This window comes from Oryzias latipes, chromosome 22 (assembly GCF_053564925.1).
Source record: "Oryzias latipes strain Hd-rR chromosome 22, Olatipes_Hd-rR_3.1".
Taxonomy (NCBI): Eukaryota; Metazoa; Chordata; class Actinopteri; order Beloniformes; family Adrianichthyidae; genus Oryzias; species Oryzias latipes.
In genome coordinates, this window is record NC_136258.1 from 2,997,956 (window position 1) to 3,021,047 (window position 23,092).

A 23,092-nucleotide genomic window follows, 5' to 3' on the forward strand; every position below is an offset into this window, starting at 1 on the left:
TGACATTTTCTACTTTAGATGAAAATCTTTAATAATAAAATGAAGTATTTTCTGCTACAAACAGAAACAAACATTTTTAAACTTTTCTCTTTCATATAAACCAGGGGTCGGGAACCTTTTTGGCCAAGAGAGCCATAAACGCCACATATTTTTAAATGTAATTTCGAAAGAGCCATACAATAATGTAGTGTCCCTTTCCCACACTGAGGCACGGAGACTTAACCTCATTTAAGGTTCTTTATTCTGGTTACTGCAGACCGCAACAAACGCCGTACAATTAATTCAGCAACTCCTAAGTCTCTCCCGCTGAGACGAGAGCGCTTCTCCCAACTTTATATTCGCTCCTGCCCCGTCAGCCCTCCCATTTCCCTTATTCGGCCCATAGCTGAACCCCATTGGTCCAAACTACCTAACAACAGGCTGAGCGACAGAACTGAGAGCCAATCAGATCTCTGCTTGATGCGTTCATGAACTCCAGAACTTTTAACGCGGCCCAACAGCCATCCAACTCAGTCCGCAACAATATGTTTAAAACTAAATATACAAATGAATGTGTGCATTTGATGTAATTTCAACACTTTTAAAGTACAATAAGTCTGTGGATTCTTTTTTAATAACATTGTTATGCTGTTGCTAATAAATGATGAGTATTTCTCGTGGTAGTTTTGCTGATGGTCTAGTCTGGTTGATACGTGGTGAGTTTCTGCTTCATGCAGGCGTTGAGACTTTAAACGTGATCGTAGGTCTGAATGTTCTTTAGATGTGAGACAGACATGGAACCAAACACACACTCACACGCTGCAGTGAGTGACGGGCAGCGGGTTTTACGTTTTTACAATCCCTGCGCGATTCACCTGCTGCCTGTCCCCACAACACCTCAGCCCCACCCTCTGCTTTCTCCCTCACACGTCCCGTCCCCGCATCTGCGCGCTCTTTCTCAGAGACTGGAGCGCGCAGTTTTAGGCACGTCAATTCACAGGTTTCCAGTATCAGTACAAACTCTGTGTAATAATAGATAATAGTAAAGTGATAATGCTAGCGCAGATTTCTCTCTCTAAGCACCGCTACTACTGCGCGCCTCTGGCATCGCATCGCGCCCGAGAAGGACTGGTCTAATGAAAAAATTAGTATAATTAAAGATTTGTCTGCGAGCCACATGTGACCATCAAAAGAGCCATATATGGCTCGCGAGCCATAGGTTCCCGACCCCTGATATAAACTCTCAAAGTTCAAACCTTCACAGTAAAATAAGTCTAAGATGGAAACAAAGATCTGATTCTTGAAGATTTAGTAAACTGAACACATTCTGTGCAGGAGACACAGCACAGAGGAGATTGATTGACAAGGTCTACAGCCAATCAGGATGCAGAACACCAAAAACGCCATGTTGCACAGAAAAAAATCTGAGAGACTATGAAAGGTGAACCGTGATATAGCGAGGAAACACTGTATTCCAACCCTCAAAGTATGGACAACAGCATGCTGATTGCTGCACCTGAGTGCCTAGAACTTTCGGTGGAGGTGGTATTATGGTATGGAGCGGCACCTCCCTTAGTGGAGAATCAAGGCGAGTCATCACCGGAGAAACTCTCAGCGCAGAGATAGACAGGCTACTGACTTTAGGAGTGAAGGAGGGCGGTGCTCGCCCCAGCAGAGACCAGAGGCCGTCGTGACCTTGACCCCACTGAACTCTGGGATGCTGCCCATGCCAGATTGACCAACATAACCAGTTTGGCTGACATGCTCCAAATGCTGGTGGATGCCATCTCCCAGCAGGTTGACCAGCTTGAGGAGGGGGGGGGGGCAGGCTGTTGTGGTTGCCTTTGGTTTCTTCCACACGACATGAAGGCTCCTGTTTAAGTTCAGTTATCCACTTCACCAAACCCTCATCATATAAACTGATTGTGGTGCAGAGGAACATGGCTTTTCATTTCGGCTTTGCACCGATATGCAACACACTATCAACGTCAAGTTGCTTTCCTCCGCCACAGAATGCACTGGGATTAGGTCAACTGTCTAAACGGTAAAGGAGTTACAATGGAAGTACTGGAGCTAAACATCTGCTGTTAAAGGTTTCCAACTAAACAACACTTCTAAGAAATAAGTAACAATAGGTACAAAAAGAGCTAAATTGTGAGTATTTTAATGTTTTTTCCGTAATTACATACATTATACTTTGACATTTTTAACGATAAACAACTAAAATAACTTCTCACCTCCATACTCAATCTTTCTAAAATGTAATGTAAGAGGGCCAAGTTTTTACCTGCTGGACTTTTAACCACCAGAGCTTTAGCCCCCCCCCCTGACTTTCTTTGGACTGCCGTAACTCTTCAATCATTTATGCGATTAACGTCATTCTAGCTGATTCTGTACCGGATTAGGCGCTCCGTGTTTCACAATAGTACAACGTCAATATGAAAAGTTCCTTTTTCATGTCAGAATCAGCTGCTTCATGTTTGAGTGAATGGGTCATAGGTGTCATAGGTGACGGACGGTCATCGTGTTCAAGTCCCACTCTGCTCATCTGTTGTCAAAGCTTTCTCTTAATTATGATGCATTTTTACTTCAAATCAAAGAACCTGTCGTTTTTTCTGCAGAGTAGCAAGAGTTTATTAATATTCACCTCTGAGTTATGGGCAGGTCTGCTGGCATGAAGTAAGCCTGCCCTGACGTCCCATCATCCCTTTGTTTACACCGTCGCCCACTAGCTTACAGCCCCTCACACCCCCAACCTAACATTAGCGGTGCAAAACAAATGGTGACCAATATCTGATCTATCCAGCCGTACAGTTTGGAGCCAGATTCCAGCTCAGACGAGGAAAACAAAGACGGACAATAGTGTAGTCTATTAGTCTACAGGTGGATGCATCAGAATGGAGCAGAGCAGGAAGCTTGTGGGCTTATGAGTGTAGATTTGATATAACTACAAGCTTTTTCAAACAGCATTTTTTCGTCTGCTCATGATTCACAACAATTTGAACAAAGAAATACTCAGAAATTCAATGTTACATTCATTTTTCTTCAAATCTGTCCTCCAGTATGAGAAAAATGTCAGAAGAACATGTTAAAAACACCAAAAAGACCATTTTCCTTGGAATGGGTCTTTGAGACATCTGCTGTTACAGCGTATGAATCTTCACAATAAACAATGTGTTTTATGATCAACCACTGGTGAGATGAGCCCATCAGAACATTTGGGTAGAATCAGAACATGAAACAGTCCTTTTATCTCCAGTCTGACTGGACTTTCTTTATGAATCAACACAGAGTTTAGCAAAAATCCTCCCTTTGTCCAGCATCACTCGGAGTCACACTGCATCCACACCAAAGTAAGGCTTCCACACTAATGAAAGTGGAGTTCACTGCTGCGTCTCGTTGGAGGGTGGCTCATTTGACTGCATGAGCCACCCTCCAACCTACCTCCATCCTCATAAATGTCTTCTTCTCCAAGTCGAGCTGGTGACGCTCTCCGATGGAGTGAATGAAGCTCATCCAGGCTGACAAGTGCTTCTTCCTTCAGCTCCATGTCCCTGGCCTCGACACACTTCACTGAAGGTCAGATCTGGAAGCCTGTCAATCAAGTGACACAAGTGCTTGGAAAGCATGAGCTGTTCTGCTCCTGCAAACTGACCTGTGCTGTCTTTCCTCTGCCTCATCTGCCAGAGCTCACAATGAAGCTAGGAACGTCTATGCTGCTGTGGGAAGGCAGCGGATCTCCAGTGTGGAGCCGTTTCATGGTGGGGAATTTCCAGGAAGGAGTGCAAAAGGAGCTGGCATGAACCCACACAGCATGTGTCTGTTGTTTTACACACACTGCTTTAATTCATGCAAAGATCGAGACATAAATCCAGATGCTGAGATGCTGTGGGATCTGCTAATACCTCACATTTCCTATCTATTAAAATGGGGGGGTCATCGTTTTTTACTATATATTTAATAAGAAAAAGAAAAAAAATTAGTAATAATTAAGATGCTTTGATGGAGTCTGTGAATGCAGACGATGCAGGAAAATGAACATTTGTGGTTTAAATTGCATCAGAAGTTTATAACTTGTTAATTAAGAATCTTCTTGTTCTTATAGTTGGGAATGTATTTTGGGTGTAGTTTTCTGCCAGGCACAACAGCGTCACATCAAAGATCAGCTGTTTTCTCTTCAGATGAGTAAACACGGCCGACACTGGCTGACATGCAAAGAGCGGTTGAAGTGGTTGGAGGGAATTCCTGGAACTCTCTCCATGTTTGCACGGCCGCACACTCCGGACTTCTTCCAGCAATCTTCTTCAAAGTTTTGTCTCCAGGTTGAGAATTAAACAGAGCACTGCTGTTCTGTGTGAATTAGCCTCCTAAAGACTCCATGTGTTCACTCCAGATGAGGCCTTTGAAGTGAATTTTCCAGTAAAACAAAAGCTGAAGTGACTTTACAAGTGGACAGAATCAACTGCAGACCTTTTTTGCTGCACAACTACACACAAAATCTTTAGCAAAGCATTTTTCGGAGAAAGTTGATCCTGAATACAGAGCTAGCAATGCTATCCTCATGCTAGGTCATGACCACTGCTAGCTGGTCTTCCAAAAACCAACATTAGGAACCTTCAGCTTCTCCAAAATTCTGCTGCACGAGTTCTCACCAAGACCTGGGGAGGGGGGAGGGGGGGGGACCGTAAATATGAACCCTTGTAGGACCTGAGATCCTCTGGCACTGGTCTGTTAACCATTCCAGCTGTAAAAACCAAAACCTACAGAGAGCACTATGTTTGTGAAACAGTCTGCCTGACGACCCGAGGGCCGCAGAGAGCATTGTTGCTTTTAAGAAAAGGCTCAAGGCCCATCTTTATAACCTGGCTTTTAGCTCATTTGACTGCTTTTATTATTTTATTTCTTCATTTATTTATCAATTTGATCTTGTTTTATGAATTTCAGTGTTTTATTGTTTATTGCTTTATGAGTATGTTTACTCTTTAATTCTCATTTTTATCTCCGGTGCTTCCTCAGTTGGATCCTCTCCCTCTGGGCCCTCTGGTGTTCAGCCACTGCAGCCCTAGATGGGGGCCTGCTTCGCCACTTAGCTGTGGTGGAGCGGTCCCCACCTGTGATGCTGCATTTGGCTGGTTACGCAGCTGTTCACAGAGGATGGTTCCAGTTATTATTAGTGTTTCCAACACCAAACATTTGGTTTTCATGCTCAGCCTATTTCTTCTTTCTCATAGTCCTTCCCCATCATTTAGGGGGTGGGAGGTGGGACTTTTTTTCACCAGGCTAGCACTAGCGACTGGGATAAATTGCAACATATGAACAAAGACGAAGCAAAACCAACAACAGAGAATTTGCAGATAAGAGCGGCACCCCCCCCCCCCCCCCCATTCAACACGACAACAAAAAAAACAGGTTCTGCTTTGATGGCAGCCCTTTAGCCTCCTGCAGCCCTGATTCTTTTTTAATGCGACAGACGGAGCAGAGCTGATTGACTCTGTCATTAACAGGCCCCCAGGGGAGAGTGGAGCCCAAACCAGGGGCAGCAATGATTCACAGAGGCTTCCCTGCCTGGAAGCTTCCAGTAATCCTCAGCCCTGGAGGACAACAGAGCAGAAAGATCCCAGCGTGTTTAGCTGAAGTGGTTTCTTCAGCGGCGTCTCCTGAGCGTCTGCCACCTCTTTGGTCATTGACGTGTCCGTGTCTGGCCAGAACATCTGGGATACTAAACAGCAGGAGCTGCATCACATTCAGTGCATTAAATCATGGTGATTTGGCATTTTTCTCTTGTAGTCATGCTGACCCACGAGCTCGCGGGGTTATGCTCAGGAGCTATTCCATTACCTCAGACTTCCAGAAAGACAGCGTGTAATTACTTATCACATGTCTCCTCTTACTGAGGAAGACTGGGAATAATTTGCCCATTCAGACCAACTGGGCCGTTGTAATGTCTGGGTTAGGCAGTGCCGTCTACATTCTGGACCTCCCAGACACGAGGAAACGAAGGCCACCCAGGCCCTGCTGAGCTGCTCAAGTCTCATCTCTGTCCACACGAGGAGCAGCTGTGATCACAGAGAGGCACTCTGCCCTCCGCTTAAGACAAAAAAGACAAAGGTGCAGAGAAGGACGGTTTGCTCACAGATCTTATCCTTGACTCAAACTTGACTCACTGCTGCGGGGTGAGGTGTGTTAGTCAGTCGGTTACAGATGATGGAAATGATGAAATGGTTATCTTCAGAGCCCCCACGCTGAAGCTTTATCAACATGCTTGCTTTATCACAGCTTTGTCAGCAGGGGAATGAAGTCAAATATAATATCTTTTTGGCGTCCGCACGAGTTGCAGTTGTAGATGCCAAAAAATGCACAACAAAGAAGAAAAAAAAATAATACAGAAGTCGCCCCGGAGAACAAGTCGCACTTTTGGGAAAAATGTATTTAGCAGAATACGGGAACAAAGGCGGACATTTACATCTTGAAAGCCAAGTCCTATTATCGGAATGGATAACAATAGACTGAATGTAAGCTTCACTTCTCTAATGGAATAAACATTTAGTAAACTAGCACAACATTTGTACGATTATTAAGATAACCATAACATGAAGAACAAGTCCAGTAAATTCTTTATATCACTTTAAATGACTAAATGGATTGAATTCTTCTTCGTCTGTGTCACTTTCGAACAACTCTGCAGAAGCCGGCACTTCTTCTTCTGCAATGCTGTCAGTGGTAAATACTGATATAAGGGCTTACAGCGCCCCCAAGTGGTTGAAAGTGTGAAAATAACAAACACATGAAACTATTTATCAAAAAATAATTTTGTATAAGTGACATTGAAATATAAGTCGAACCCTGGTCAAACTATGCAAAAGGACGTGACGAAAAATACGGTAATCTAATGCGGCTTCCTACAGCGGTCGCCACAAACAGTAGTCAAGATCGCCGGTGAGTCAGCAATGTGATGTCTGAGAACAAATCGGTCGGTTCCCATCTTGAGCAAAAACAGACAATCTTCTGTTGGAGGCAACGCTAACACGATGTGATGATAACCAAGCACAGGCTCCAACTGACACAGTGATTACAACCTGTTTGCCTCCCACCACCCGTAAAAAAAAACATCTAACTGGAAAGAGGATTATAATGTCCCAAAGAGTTCAACACAGCTGAATTTATGAGCCCATCAAAGGGTTGAAAAGTGACTGTAAGGGGGGGTGGGGGGTGCAGCAGGCCCGACCACAGCTTTCTGCTGACTGTTGCAAGTCCAAGAAGTGAGTCACGAGAGGGGAGGAGAACTGCGGTGGTTAAGTTCTCCTGGGGGCTGCTGGGAAAGAGCAAAGGTTGTGAATAAGGGGAGCTGTGTGCGTCTCTTGTTGGGCCTGAAGGAGGTCACTCAGTGGCCAAGAAGAAGCGCGCCTTGTTGTTGCAAATGACCCGAAACAGCTGATGTAAACTCCTGTTTGCAGCAGCGGAAACCTCAGGATGAGCAGCTTTTCTTTGCTTTCCCGACATTCAGTGCAGATCACATGGTTGGGATGGTTCAACTCCCGTGTTTTTATTTTATTTAATGATTGCTCAAACGGTTAGAGAAACAACAGAAACTGCAGCAGGTTCGGCTGGAAAACAGGACGGTGGGATGACGTGTTTGGTTGGGAGAACACAAGCCCCAAAAAACCCTTTGTGGCAGCCAAAGCCAGGATGCGTCTGGTGGGATGAAAACAAGCCACAGAAGACAGTGGAAATGAGTCAGCTCTCACTCAGGCTCTTGGAAGATCACTGTGGGTTTGGGTGATTACCCCACTCACAACAGATCTTCACACACTTGAGGTGAATGGGTTAAAAATGGACCAGCACCTGGAAAATACCCTTCAGAGTGTCAACAGCAACATGTGGGCTGAAATAAATCCTCTTCCATTTTTATTTTTTTACTGTTCTTCTCATTAAAAGCACCTGCTATGAAATAAATACAGGAAGTAGACAATAAATATTTACTCAAGTACCATGAATACAAGTAAGAGTTAATGGTCTTCGAAGTGTGCATCATCACTTTTTAACGCACGCCGTGGAAGGCTGCTTCCGCAAAGTGCATGAAAAAGTGATAATGCACTCTTCGAAGAACATTAACCCGCTTATACCATGGTCACTTACAAAAGAAATAAATATTAACCTTAACTTTTTTAGTCCTTCATTGTTGTTTTTTTATATGATTTGGATCGCTTTTCTTACAAAAAGCGGACTATTTGTCAGGTCATGCCGAACTACGTAACAAATAGTCGGCGTTTCACCGCACCACCGCTGCAGTCAAGACTCGGCGATATAAAGCAAAAAAAAATATATATATATATATATATATATGCTGATTTTTCCGATCTGATCTTTCAGTTCAGAGAGAAAGTTCACTTCTTACCGCTTGTTTTTGTCCAAATGATGAAGCTAAAAGTTGTTTTAAAGAAGCTGGTGCAGTGATACAAAACATTTAAGCTAGCTGACCGGAACTTCTTTTTTCACTGTGCGGTTATCCTGTGGTTTATCACTTTTTAACGCACACCCAGCAACCAATCAGAATCAAGTATTCACCCAGACCATGGCATAAACAGAAGTATTGTATGTTAAACCTTTAAACACGGGAGCTTTAGCTATGCCTCAGTTATGCCGTTACTAACGTTAAGTGTTGCATATCGGTGCAAAGCCGATATGAAAATCTCTGCATCAGAACCAGCAGATTCCTGTAATCACATAAATGGTCTACATTAGAGTCGCCCCCGGATACGCGCGTTCAAGCACCCATGGAAACACACGTTTCAAGCTTATGCATTCAAAACTCTTGCGTTTTTGGAGTCTGGAAATGACCTCCTGCTTTATCTGGAGTGGGTAAAGTCCCACTCGGATCATTTTTCGATTTATTTATAAAGCCTTCCCAGTGGTCTTTTAATTATGCCGTTTTTATTTAATTACAAAAATAAATGTGTTGTTTTTTGTAGGACATAGTTTCTGTAGAGCAAAAGCAGTTCATTAAAAAATTTCCTCTGAGTTGTAGGCAGGACTGTTGATTTCCCATCATCCCTTTCACTCTCTCCCGCTAGCTTACAGCCCCACATTCCCCCAACCGGACATTACTGGTGCAACAAAAATGGCGAGTGGTATTGGAGCTATCCAGCTGAACAGCTTGGAGCCAAATTCCAGTTCAGACGAGGAAAGCAAAGACAAACACGGATTTATTCGTCTGCAGGTGGATGCATCAGAATGGAGCTGAGCGGCGAGCTTGTGGCCACCCCAGTGTTTTTTTCTATCTCAAATACGATCTTTTTAAAACCGGATTTTTTTTCTGTTCCTGAATCACAACGATTTAAATAAAGTAATACTCAGAAATACAATCTTAAGGGCCGTTCCGACCGGGACGAATATCGGCGCACGTTATTCGCCAGCGTTTTTCTCCACGTTTTTTGTGTTCACACCCAGGCGATTTTCGCCGACGATGAGCCGAGCGAACATGCAATTTCATTCCCTGACATTAGATGGCGCTTAATGTAAACAGAAATACTCCTGTACACAAGGTGGCGCTGCGCAACTTTACGCTTCTTAAAGTCGCTTTTCACTCAGAAGAAGAGAGCAAGTATTTACGCGCTTGTCAGAATCATACAAAGAAAACATGAATATTTCCAGCACCAGTAGCTCTAGCTCCAGTTCCAATGAATGATGAAAGACGCCGGAAAAGACGCCGATTTTGGGTACATCCCATAGTTACGAAAAGAGAAGAACATGGGGAGTTTTATCGACTGGTACAAGAGCTGAAAATGTATCATGAGCGTTTTCGGGGATATTTTAGAATGTCCGTCAGTGGGTTCGAAAATTTACTTCAACAACTGGCTCCCTCGCGGACGAAAAAACAGACACGCTACCGTAAACCAATCGACCCAGAACAGCGTTTGGCCGTGTGTTTATAGTGATATCTTCTTCGCTGTGACGTATGTGTGCTCAGCAAGACAGTTTTGTGTTTGAGCGCCCCCAAGTTGTGTTTTACTGTAACTTCAGAAGCTCCAGACACGTGTGCAAAAGCGCCATTCTCATTGGTCGTATAGTTTTGGACGCGGCGCGTCAAACCAAAAAAACGAACCCGAGGCGTTTTTTAAAAAGTGACGCTTTGGCGCGTGGCGTTTTTCGCGTCGGTGTGCACACTCACATTGGTGCCCTTCGTTTAGTCACGAGGCGTTAAACGTCGGCGAATATCGCGCGCGAAATTCGTCCCGGTGTGTACGGGCCTTTAAGATGAATTTTCTTTGTACAATGTAAACATCCTTCATCATGAAAAAAATGCCCCAAGAACACGTTAAAAAAGTCCCAAAGAGCTGATTGGTTCCTGTATGATCAGTGATTCCCCAGGAATTTGTTCAAATAAGTCAGTAATTTCATAACCATTTTCTCCCACTTGATGAATCTTTGCGTAGCTTTTCTATTGACATATGCATGACTAACCAGAACTTTAGCCTAATTTTAACTGCATCCCTAAAACTTGATTTGATCTTCATGAAACTGTCATTTTTTTGCACGTACCACTAAATAAATAAATAAACACAAAATGTAGCTGTAACTGTCTTGACTGTAATAATACTAGGGGATATTCATCAATACCCTCTGATTTACTGCGCTGTGGAAATGCTTTGTTTTTCTCTAATGTTTTCTACCTTGACTTCTAGAAACATCCTGATGCATCACTTCAGGGGGGGCAAAGACGGATGGATGTTCCCCGAGCAGGAAGAGTCTGAGTTCTTTTTTTATTTATTTAATCACATTTAAGACTATTAGAGTAAAAGATTCGAGTCATCTTGTTAAATGCAACTCAATAGGAGAAGCTCAAGGAGTAAAATAATTCATTTCTACTTCAACAGAATGAATCTCTCCAAACTAAATAATATTTAACCATACAGGCATTTACTTTTGTGTTGGAATTTTGTGTGGAAACTAGTTGTTTGTCTGTTTACTGACAAACTGTTGAAAGCCTTTGTGTGTTGGTCAATAAGCTGATTGTTCTTTTTTCTGTGGATCCAAATGAAAGCAGAACTAAAGAGCAACCCATGTTCTGTTATTTAAAGTTTTGAGATTTTTTTGAGACAAAATTATTCAATAAATCTTTAGAAATCTGCCACTTTTTGATCATTTGAAGTGCTTCTATAGCTTTTTTTCACGTAAGAATTTTGACTGGAAGTTCTTTTATTTAGAAACTATTTTTTCTTGATAGACATAATTAAATAAAACTTTTTTACATTTTTGGACTTTTTTAGACAGAAAACATGTCATGTCTATAAATTAACCCCTTGAAGCCTCTTACCTTAATACAACATCTACTTGATAGCAAAACCAGAAGTAGAATTGTTTGCCATTGTTGACCAAAAATAAATACAGGTGTCAAGGAGTTAAACACCTGAATTTCAAAATTATTATTTTTTACAATAAAAAAAAAACAGCACATTTTTAAAACAAATCCTGTTTTTGTTACATGATTTAAAAAAAAAACTAAATAGAGTGTCTGTGGCTCGAATTGTTGCTTATAATCTATTTAGGCCCAACAGGAAAAAAAAATAAAAAAAAAATATCGGTAAATACATTTGAAGCAACACATTTCGCTGAAAACTGGAAGGTTTTAGATGAAATTCTGAAATATGAAAACAGCAAAAAGAAACCCACACTATCCAAATGTAAATAATGAAAAATATGGCAATAATAATAATAATAAATAGCTTAATAAGGTCTGATGACACTACTGATGATGTCATCTCTAAATAGGATTGCCTGGAGTTCAGGTGTGATGAAGTAAATTGATGAATCAAACAAAAACAAGAGTAGATTACAACATATGTGTTGTTCTTACCGTAGTGTCAACTGCTGTGACTGCAGCAGCTGGGACGTGTATCGACTTCGACTCCTGTGCCTTGAGCACCACACAGCCTTGGGATCCCAAAGTGATGATGACTGCACTGCAGCCTCGCTTCTGGAGCTCCTGGGCTGCGCGATGTGCATCTTCTACATCAGCTACAGAACAGCCGGTGAGCAATTCTGCCTGCAAAGAAGACACAAACAGCTACGTTTGCAACCACAACAATCGGTTAGGAAGGTTAGAAATTCTAATTAAAGGGGGCGTAAAACCCCACACTGGCGTGGCATGCTAGGAGGGTAAATAACGGAAAACTCCAGAGGCAGATCCCATATCACATGGTGGGAAACAGGGCATCTTGAAGCTTCATTTTCTGATAGTTTTCTTTACAGAAATGCTTAGTTATTTCATTGAACAAACCTTGACTTCATAGTCTGGGCCTTCTTGCTGTTTTGTGTTACCAGTAAGTAATTATTAAACGTTGATCTTGGTCAGGGTGCCTCATAAAACAGTAAGTGAATGCATAACAGAGAAGCTCCAGCCAGCTTCACAAAAAGGACAAGGTCTTCAGGAATTTCCACACAGTGATGCTTTTTTTACACCCACTTCAATGAAGATGAGAGATTCTTTTTCTTTTAAAGAAGGGTCTTTCTGCTGATGGTTCTTTACAGCATGCATTTGCAGTAGGTTTACTCATCAACTCATCAAGAAAAGACTCAAAGGCTGTAGATTTGGATCTAACATAAGAAATAAAGCACCTGGATTTTGAAAAAAATACATTTTTGATGGCAATAACACAATTTAAACTAATAATTAATCCTAAGAATCTATGATTTACCGATTTAAAATATAACACTACAAGGAAGAGAAGATGGAAGTCATGCAGGCTCCTCTTTCACGACATTACCTTCTGTGTCTCAGAACTTGTGGAACTTTTTGAAAAATGCAACAGTGACTACCTTCACATGCACACCACATACTGCAGAAACACATGTTGGGTTTAGCTGGAATGTTTTTATTTATCCGTTTTTGGGCATTTTCTGAGTAATATGCTGTTAAAGACACTAGCGAGCAACACTGTGGCCTGTCAACAAGCGGTGCACGTTTTAAATTGGCATGACGTAACAGGCAGCGGTGTTACGATGACGCGGCAGTGGTGGAGTGTAAGAGGAGGAGCTACAGTAGAAAGTAAGGTTGTCGGTATGTTTACAGCATGACGATGAGAAACACTCTAATCCTAAAATCCCCCCTCTCCAAAAAATATAATATCTGCCTGTCTGAAGAGCCAGAACAGACGATTGACGGCAGGCAGTTGAAGAAATATCTGGACCATTAAGTTGACTGATCCAGTTTCTAAAACTCACAATAAACGAATGAGCAGATTTTTCTTTCCAAGAATATTGGTATATCTTTTATTTTACGTAGATAAATGCTACAATTGCTGCAAGTACTGTTTTCTTTGATATGGACGGAGAACGACAGCTTGAGAGTCAAACTCTTTTGTGTCAAAATCAAACACTTTACACGAGAGCTTGGATCATTGTGTAATATGTTCATTAGTCAAGTTCATTGACTGTAGGACTGGGTTGATTAAATCCATTAATAGAGCTTAATAAACTAATAATTTATCTATAAAAGTAGAGATCGACCCTTTATGCCTTTCCTTTTCTGGTGATCTAACGCATAACAGCAGTAAAGCAAAGGTCTGCTAGCTTGATGCTAACGTATAATGGAATTCCCAATTGGATGGCTAATGCTAACGCCCGGTTGACCTAAATATGCATTGCTTACTAAATGAACAGGTTTATACATTCACAGACATTTTACAAACCCTTTTATGGAAACGTTTTTTTTAAATGAACCATTTGTGATCTAAAGCACAGTTTTTGCTCAAATCTTCTAGAAAAAAAGAGTAAAGCTATAGTGCAAGCTCCACCTAGTGGCCAAACTGACCCGTCCTCCAGGATAGGCAGAACATAATGAACTGCACATTTTTGTAGAAGGTTGTCCGTTAGAGAAACCATGTCACACTGTATGGTGTTACCAATCTCATTGCTTCATTATTTCCCTAATAGATTTTAAAGTATGTGAACTGTATCAGATTAATATGAACATCTTCAATACATATATAGGTTATTTTTGTATACCGTGAGTCAAATCCATCCAGGTTCTGGTGAATTGAATCAAATCGATTCTGGAAATTATGGGTGATACCCAGTCCTAATTGACTGTATTTGAGAACTGGACTGAGTGAGTCCGACATCATCCATAGGAAATGGCTTACTGCTAGATCCAACCAAATATAGTCCATTTACAATTGCAATACGAATGTCACCATGTTAGAATCGGACAACATCAGTAAGCAGTGATCGGTCCGTGTTTGTGTGGAAATCACTCTCATAAGCGTGGGCTGGTTGGAAGGCCACACCCCTACTCTTTGAAAGTGGGATACATGAAATCTGTCAATTAAATATTTTGAATAGTGGACATGAAACCACGAACTTTTACATCTGATTGGTCAGTTTGTAATTTAAATAAGTTGCACTACAGGAAAAATATGGTGAAAAACGAGGATTGTCAAGAAAAGGTATCAGAGTAAGAGTGGTTGTTCTGACAAACACAATGGCTACGTTCACACTGCAGGGCTTAATGCTCAATTCGGATTTTTTGAAAAAATCTGATTTGTTTGCTAGACCGTTCACATTTCCAAGTAAATCCGAACTTTTGTGATCTCCAGTGTGACTGTGACACGACCCAAACGAGACCCGCATGCGCAGAAGCCAGAAGAATACTCAACGGTGAACGACGTCACTTGCTGTTTGCGGAGCAAACGTTAACAATGGATGTCAACAACAGTGTTGTCAAAAGCGGGGCTCTTTTTGTAATATTAAATTTATTTTCACGAAGGAGCAGCACAATTACAATCTTCTCATTTTAAGAAGGCAATGGAGTCGGGATCGTCTGTACCCACTGTAGTGGAAGAGGAATGTGTATGTGTTGGGGCCGCGCCCCCGCGTGTGTGTGTGTGTGTGTGCAAGCGCGTGCCGCGATAGAGAATAGGGGGGGGTAGCATGGGCGCGCATTCATGTTGTGTGTTACGGAGGAAGGAGGATAAAAAAGGATAATAAAAGAAGGTTTCTCCCAGAATAAATGCTATGGACTCTTTATTAACCCGTTTCTTGAGAATCTAAGGGTCAGAACAGGGAGGAGGAGGAGGATCGCCTCTGGTCCCCCGCGCTTCTGAGCACGGTGGAAAGGGGAGAAAGAAAAAAAAGTTATCGCGGTAAAGGTTCAACACCACGCTCTGCCATTTAGCTGGAAATTTTTTCAAAAACCGCCCAGTTGCGATAAGAGCCCTGGAGTTTGGCCTGAAAAGAGCGATCACCCCAAATATTAATCCAATCAGTGACCTCCCTTCCCTTCCACTGACTGGTCTCAGCAGCATCGTCCACCATGGTTGATGTTTACGTTCTCGTTCCCGCCTACTTCAACGCAAAATGATGACGTTTGTTGCGTGTCGATGACGTACGGTTCGGAATCAAGTCGCCTGGCCGGTCAGACGGCGGTCGCAATTGAAAAGAACGGCTACAATTCGGAATCAGGACGGCAAACCCACGGGGCCTGGGTCGCAATTGAAAAGATCGGATCTGTGTCATTCAGACTGTCATGAAAAGATCGGAATTGGGCCGCTTAGGGGCAAAAAATTCGGAATTGGGTCGTTTCAGCCTGCAGTGTGAACGTAGCCAATGACCCACCTCCTGTTTGGAATGCCGGGGGGGAGGAGTTACTCAGTCCAGTTCTCATATACAGTCAAAGGTCATGTCAACTTGATTCCAAAGAAGTTCTTAGTCGATATAGCTGTGTCCGTTGGGGAAGTGTTTTCCCACCAGACTGTTGGTTTGGACAGCACTGCCTGGTTTAGGTCTTTTAAACTCTGGTACAGAGCATACAAGTGAGTCCAAAACCACTGATCCATAGCTCAGACAACTAACACTGAACGGCAAATAACCCAAGACAAACAACAGACAGCTCAGCAGGGAGGTTACATACATGCAGATCAGGCTCTACAAATGAACAGCGGCAGCTACACACTACAAACTGCATCTTAGATCAACAAAAAAGGGAATGAATAACTCAATAAAAGCTATGTGCATTCTAAATAAATTAACTTTAAAAAACTAATTACCAATTCGCCCAATAAATCAATAAAACAGACAAATTAAAAATGTCAGTTCCCCCCTTTTCCTCTGTCCAAGTGGTTTGGTCCTGCTAATGATCTTCAGCATAAAAAGCAGCTCCAGCCTCAATCAGAACATTGGAGCAGGAAGACTCCACAGGTACAGATCCAGGAACCGGAGGTCCACAGCTAACTTAACTCCACAAAACCAAATCAGAAATGTAAAAACAAAAAAAGATCAAAGAACAAAAGTGAGGTTCATTAACATAAAGTTAACCTGGCTCTGGTAAAAATAAAAAAGGTTTATAGAATTCCTCAGTAAACCCTAAAATGAATTGCAATGAAACAATAAATGAAACGGGGAACAGCAGTTATCAGCAGACGCTAAAACAAAAGACAACCTCTTGTTGTCCTCAGCAGCTCTTGTTAGTGTGCATGAGCTGTCCGCTCGTAGCACTGGTAGTCCTTAGCTGGACATCAAAGATAACTCCACTGCCGTAAAGCATTTCAGCGTAGGACGTGGGCTGAAGATCAAAGGGCACCTGCACTTCGTCACGCTTAAGCCTCCTTTTAACCCCCTTCATCCCCGAGTGGGAGCACAAGGGCTCGCACCAACACGCACGCTCACCTGCAGTCGGAATGTGTGCCGGCGACGGCTCTGCCAGGGAAAACCGAGGCGCAGCTTGTGTTAAACAGAACGATACAATTCCAAAATAACATTTCACAGAGTATCTGTGCTTTTGGAGCCCGCAGCCACCCGGACGCCAGAGAAGAAAAAGAGCCGTTTTGTTAGTCATCAGCATCACACCAGGGCAGAGCAGGGAATCTGTCTAACTTCCTCAACACAGCGAGGAAAACGCTGCTCCCCTGATTCCTGCATGCTTACCACACAGAAACAGGAGGCCTTTTATTTTTTTTAACAAAAACAGTATAAGTCTTTTTTGTTCTATTCTACAAAAAAAAAAAAATTGAATCTAGACATTTTTTTATCCTGCTGTGAAAAATGTCCACTTAAAATATGGAATATGTATAAATAGAACAATAGAACAGGAGGATCGTTAATTTAAAAAAATGCAGTAAGAAACCATAAAGACGACAGTCAACAAAACTGTCAGGAACTAATTTAGGAGGAATTCATCTTCTTTCTGGGATGAACCATTACGGCCACCATGAAAGAAAAAGAAAGAACTATACAAGAATAATCTAGCAAAATTCAGAGAAAAAGGGCTATAATTATAAGACAAAATAGCTGTACAATTGTGAGGAATAAGTCATGCAATAGGAAAAAGTTCATACAATCTCAAGAGAAAAAAAATACAATTATAAAAAGTAATCATATATGAAGGAAGTCGTACAATTATAAGAAAAAATAATCATGCAATTCAGAGAAAAGTAGTAAAATGAGAAAAAAAGTCACACAATTATAAGAAAAAAAAGTCAAACTATGTTAAAACGTGCAATTAAAAATTAAAAATAACCCTAAGACAAAATAGTTGTACAATAATGAGAAAAAAGTTGAACAATTATAAGAGACAATTGTCGTGTAGTTATGAGGAAAAAAGTCATATGAGAAAAAAGTTGCACAATCAGAAAAATAATTTGAACAATAATTTTATAAGAAAAAGAACAGCTGTTCAACTATGAGGAAAAAAGTCATGCAATTATGAGAAAAAAAACAACAACATTTCACGAGTATAGTGTAATAAATTTATGATAGTTTTAATTTGACAAGAAAAAAGTCATCCGTTAGCGAAAATAAAGTTGGTAATTCATGAAAATAAAGTTGTACATTTACTAAAAATGGATAAAGTAGTGCAATTCTTGAGCAGTGTACTGCATGGTTCTTTTCATGCTGTCACAGATTTCTTCCATTTTTTATCAAAAAAATTGAGTGTAGAGCTGTACTGTGTTTGACTTTCATATTTGTAGATATTTTGTCATTTGAATCCCTTTAACCTTTTTTTTGTCGCTGGTGGAATATTTTTAGAGCTTTTTAAAGCGCCTGCATTTGTGGTGCAACATGAATACCCTCACAGCTACGGCATCCCTTCTGCTCAGGGAAAAAGGAGAAGACGTGCAGCGCTTTTGTCGACTCTCCCTTTCATGTTGCCACACCTGGTAATGCCACTTTGACACCCTGTATCACCATATCAAACAAGATCCCCTGTTGAAACTCATCCATTTCATCCCTGAGGGGTGGCGGGGTGGAGGGGGTGGCTGACTAAGTTAAAAAGCACATCTGCAGGGTTGTTGTTTAATGCCATTCCCTCCTCTGCATTCCCCCATGCTGCTCATCTGTCATTACCTGACAGTCAGCACTCGGGGAAGCCTGATGCAGCTCCTACAGTAAAAAGAGGAAGACTTCCAGCTTTTGGCGTCTTCTTCATGGAGTCACGATGAAGAATGAAAGATGCACTGAGGGTGTTGAGCTCAGAAACTCATTTTGTAATAAGACTCTTCCATCAGCTGTGGAAAAAGGGCTGAGGGCACGCCTCTCCTCTCTGACCTGCACAGGTGATTTTCATCAAACTGTCAGAGCGCCACAACAGGATTGGCAGGAAGTTGACACTTTCAGCAAAGCAAAAATCACTTTAGGTTAAAAAAAATGTGATAAATGCAACTAAAAAATACTTAAATATTCGAATTTTCTAAATAAATGTCAACTTTAGAATTATCATAGTATTTCTTTGACATTTCCTGTAAGGATAATAACAATTTTAAAGCTGTGAGATGTTTTAGGCAGAACCATTTCACATACAGGTGTCAGGCAGCACACGTATACTCAGTTCAGTTGGATTAGTGAAAGTGTAGAGACCACGCTGCCACTGTTCAAATCCAAACTCAAGAGTTATCTCTTCAAACAATCATACAGTTAATCCATTCAGTTAACACAACCTCATTTGTCCGTTTTTCTATCCTGTTTTTATGTCTTTATGTTTACTCATCATTGCTTGATTGACAACTTCTCAATCTGAAAATGCCTTCTTCTTGATGAGAAAATGAGCGGGTCTAAACGAAAATTTGTTGAAATTTTTTTTCATGCTACATGTAAAAGTCTTTGTTCTTAAAGCCAACAGATTATAGCCCCCCACCCCCACCCCCCACCTTCTAGCTGCTGTCATGTTAACAGTAGCTTGCAGCTCCAGAATGCAGAAGGAAGAACGGCATGAAAAAGCTTAAGCAGGGCGTTGCTTGCGGGGCGGTCGCCCGTGTCAGGCGGTCGCACGTGCTCGGGCCCGCTAAATGCTACTTGTAGCTTTAGATCTATCCTGTTTTTTATCCTGTTTTTATGTCTTTATGTTTACTCATGTTTTACTCTGATAATCTCTTATTGATGTTTTATTCTGTTTTTCTGATCTTTAACCTTGTACAGCGACCTTGCCCAGAATTTCTACAAATACTCCACTAATGTTGGCTGAAACAAAAACCCACATTACCCTCTATTTATTAAAGGTCTTAGAGGCTACTCATGAAAAAATCTGTTAAAGTTATATTGTGTGTGTGTGTGTGTGTGACTGTGTGTGTGTCTGTGTGTGACTCATCACCTCAGACTCATTACAGCAAAACACATCTGAGACTGTGTAGAAATTGCAGTCCAAATCAGAGATGGCGGGTGCTGGGTTGAAAACCGTCTTTACTGCAACAAAAAAAACATTTTTCTTCATCTTAAACAGCAGCAATCATAATGTACTGGACACAGAAAAACATTAACACACATTTTTAGATGGAATTGTAAAGGTGTCAGCCCTCAGAGCCTTGAAACGGACTCGCATGGAAAAATATGCTCCAATTTTGTTTTTGCAAAGGCAAAAGTTTGAAAAAACCGAAAGGGACAAGAATGAGGAAAAAAAAACTCAAATTACAGGATGCAAAAGAGGATTAAACCATGATGTGTTGGATCCAAAATTAAACAACTGAATTACACTTTTCTAAATCAATTATTGATCTTTTTAAATCTGCAAGTGAACACAAAATAATCCAAACATATTTATTGTAATTGTTTTAATGCAAGTTATATAAGTTAGGAACTGACTAATCTGATGCCTCAACAGGAGTGTGAGATTTTGCGTCCAATGTTTAAAAAGTTTGATTGACAGATTCTCCCCAGGCCGCTTTCAGTGGACGGTAAGGGGTCTGCACGTCCAATAAGCTCACCCTTGATTGGCGAAAGTGGTTACCATATTGGTTACCATAGAAACGTTGACTCAGTCCAAATTGGTTCAATCACTGCCAACTGCCGACGTCTGGGGTTCCAATATGCTGGTGCCAGTAAAAATATATATATTTTTGACTGAATTGACTTCATTTGGTTGGATCCAAAAGTAAGCCATATTAATGGGTGCTGTATAAAATCGATTAATGGATCTGAATCGATCCAAGTTTAATAGATCAATAATTGATCCATAAAGGTAGACATCAATCTTTCATGCCTTTCCTTTTCCGGTGATCTAACGCAAAACAGCAGTAGAGCCAAAGCCTGCTAGCTTTATGCTAACGTATAATTGAATTTCCTATAGGACGGCGAATGCTAACGCTAGGTCGACCTAAATAAACATTGCTGACTAAATGAACAGCTTTATATCCTCTCAGACATGAATTTTTCAAACTCTTTTAAGGAAACATTTATTTTAAAGTAACCATTTGTGGTTTAAAGCACCTTTTTCTTTATCAGTAAATCTTCTGGAATAAAGTGTAATGCTATAAAATGAGCTTCATCTAATGGCCAATCTGAAACGCCTCCAGGAGAGGCAAAACATAAGGATCTATTTGGATCAGATGGTTGTGACTATCTTCAAACATATATATTGTTCATGTTTTTCTATACAAATATGCATAAATGTGTAATCCATGTAAATTAGATCAAAAAAATAAAAAAACAGACTCTGGTGCATCGAATTGAATTGATTCTGGAAATGATTGGTGATACCCAGCAGTCCTAGTGACGTCACACTCACTCAGTCCAGTTCTCATTTGCAGTCAGTAGCTGTTACTTGTGTTTATGATGATGAGTTTATTTTTATTGCTATTTGTACATTTTATTTTCTGTTTTTAACCTTTTTTAAAAACATATGTTTAGCCATTAATATACTTCCTAGGTCAGGTCATTTGGAAGCCACAAGACTTTTTTTTAATATATATTTTCTTCCTCTAAATAAACAATAGACTGTTGTTGCCTAAACCAAATCCTATGCATTTTTTTCTTTCTTTTTATGTGAAAGAGTCCGTACCCTATCCGTGTGTGGGTGTTGTAACTCTCACTATATACGAAGGAGCACAGAAAAAGCAGGAGTTTGTCAGAAGAAAACCTCTGTGTGTGTGTGTGTTGCAAATGCCTGCCTCATGCATATTAATGAGCAGAGAGCATTAATGCATTTAATAGCATGATGTTATGTTTATGTGAGGATGAGACCAGCCCCACATCCACTCTGATTTCTCTGTGTGCTAAGTAAAGCCTCTCATCCAGGGAAACATGTACAGATCCATGCTGGTGACATCAAAGCCTGTGCTTCGTGTGTTTGCGTGAGTACGATAGGGAGCAGCTGGGCGGGTTTGCGAAGGGTTTGGGCCACCTGGCGCTTTGAGGTGGATGCTGGCTCCTCACGAGAACCATTTCTCTTTTTCAAACTGTTGCAGTATATCTACTGGACGTTTTCTAGTCAGCCACAGACATGTGAACCAGAGTACATCGCTGCTCGTATCACATTAGTGTTCAGTATTTCACATCCATACAGCTTCTTCTCTTTAGGATAAAAAAAAGTACAATACATTTTTTGGGGTTTATTTTATTATCATCTCCTTTGTGACCTTTCAACTGACATGTGTCTAAAGATCAATCGTGAAGACCATGGGTCATGACTGAAAGAACGATGTCCCGAATACAAGCGGCTGAAATGAGCTTCCTCCTTAGGGTGGCGGGGCGCTCCCTTAAGGCCTGTTCACACCGGGACGAATTTCGCCGGCGATTTTCGCCGACGTTTAACGCCTCGTGACTAAACAAAGGGCACCAATGAGAGTGTGCACACCGAGGCGAAAAAACGGCAAGCGCCAAAGCGTCAAAAAAAAAAAAACGCCTCGGGTTCGTTTTTTTTTTTCGACGCGTCGCGTCGAAATCTACTCGACCAATGAGAATGGCGCTTTTGCACACGTGTCTGGAGCTTCTGAAGTTACAGTAAAACACAACTTGGGGGCGCTCAAACACAAAACTGCCTTGCTGAGCACACATACCAGCAAAGAAGTTAGACGCCAAGTAGCGTCTACACTGCCGCGAAGAAATAATGACGGACATTCTTAAATATCCCCTTACCAAGTACCAGTTGGAGCTACTGGTGCTTGAAATATTCATGTTTTCTTTGTATGATTCTGAAAAGCGCGTAAATACTTGCTCTCTTGCTCTCAATCGTAAAGTTGCGCAGCGCCACCTTGTGTACAGGAGTATTTCTGTTTACATTAAGCGCCATCTAATGTCAGGGAAGGAAATTGCATGTTCGCTCGGCTCATCGTCAGCGAAAATCGCCTGGGTGTGAACACAAAAGACGTGGCGAAAAACGCTGGCGAATAACGCCTGGCGAATATTCGTCCCGGTGTGTACGGGCCTTTAGAGATAGGGGGAGAAGCTCGGTCACCCGCGGAGAGCTCGGAGTAGAACCGCTTCTCCTCCACATCAAAAGGATCCAGTTGAGGTGGCTCGGGCATCTAGTCCGGATGCCTCCTGGACGCCTCCATGGGGAGGTGTTCAGGGCATGTCCCACTGGGCGGAGGCCCCGGGGAAGACCCAGGACACGCTGGAGAGACTATGTTGGTCGGCTGGCCTGGGAACACCTTGGGGTCCCCCCAGAGGAAAGTGGCTGGGGCGAGGGAAGTCGGGGCATCTCTTCTTAGACTGCTGCCCCCCTGACCAAGTCCCGGATAAGCGGAGGAAGATGGATATACAACCCTCCACCGGGAACCCAAAAACCTGCAGCACCTATATCAATATATATATATTATATATACCGTAAATTCCGGGTTATAAAGCGCACCCGATTACAAGCCGCACCCACCTATTTTAACGTGCTTAAATATTTTTGTACATACACAAG

General features: G+C 41.7%; 1 protein-coding gene across 9 annotated transcripts in view; it reads right to left on the bottom strand.

Moving 5' to 3' along the window:
- Positions 1-23,092, bottom strand: part of rbks (ribokinase) — a 46,668-nt gene that overhangs the window by 5,192 nt on the left and 18,384 nt on the right. For 7 of the 9 annotated variants that reach the window (XR_013653113.1, XR_013653114.1, XM_078940543.1 and 4 more), the window contains 2 exons: positions 19,559-19,650; positions 11,834-12,022 (listed from right to left, as the gene is read on the bottom strand). Coding sequence is in view for 6 of the 9 variants with exons in the window: in XM_078940543.1 (XP_078796669.1) it covers positions 11,834-12,022; positions 19,559-19,650 (281 nt within the window). In the remaining 3 variants the exon portion in view is untranslated. Of the gene's footprint in view, positions 1-3,423; positions 3,574-7,494; positions 7,672-11,833; positions 12,023-19,558; positions 19,651-23,092 lie in introns of those variants that run through there. The other 2 variants (XR_013653115.1, XM_078940542.1) reach the window with 2 other exon arrangements.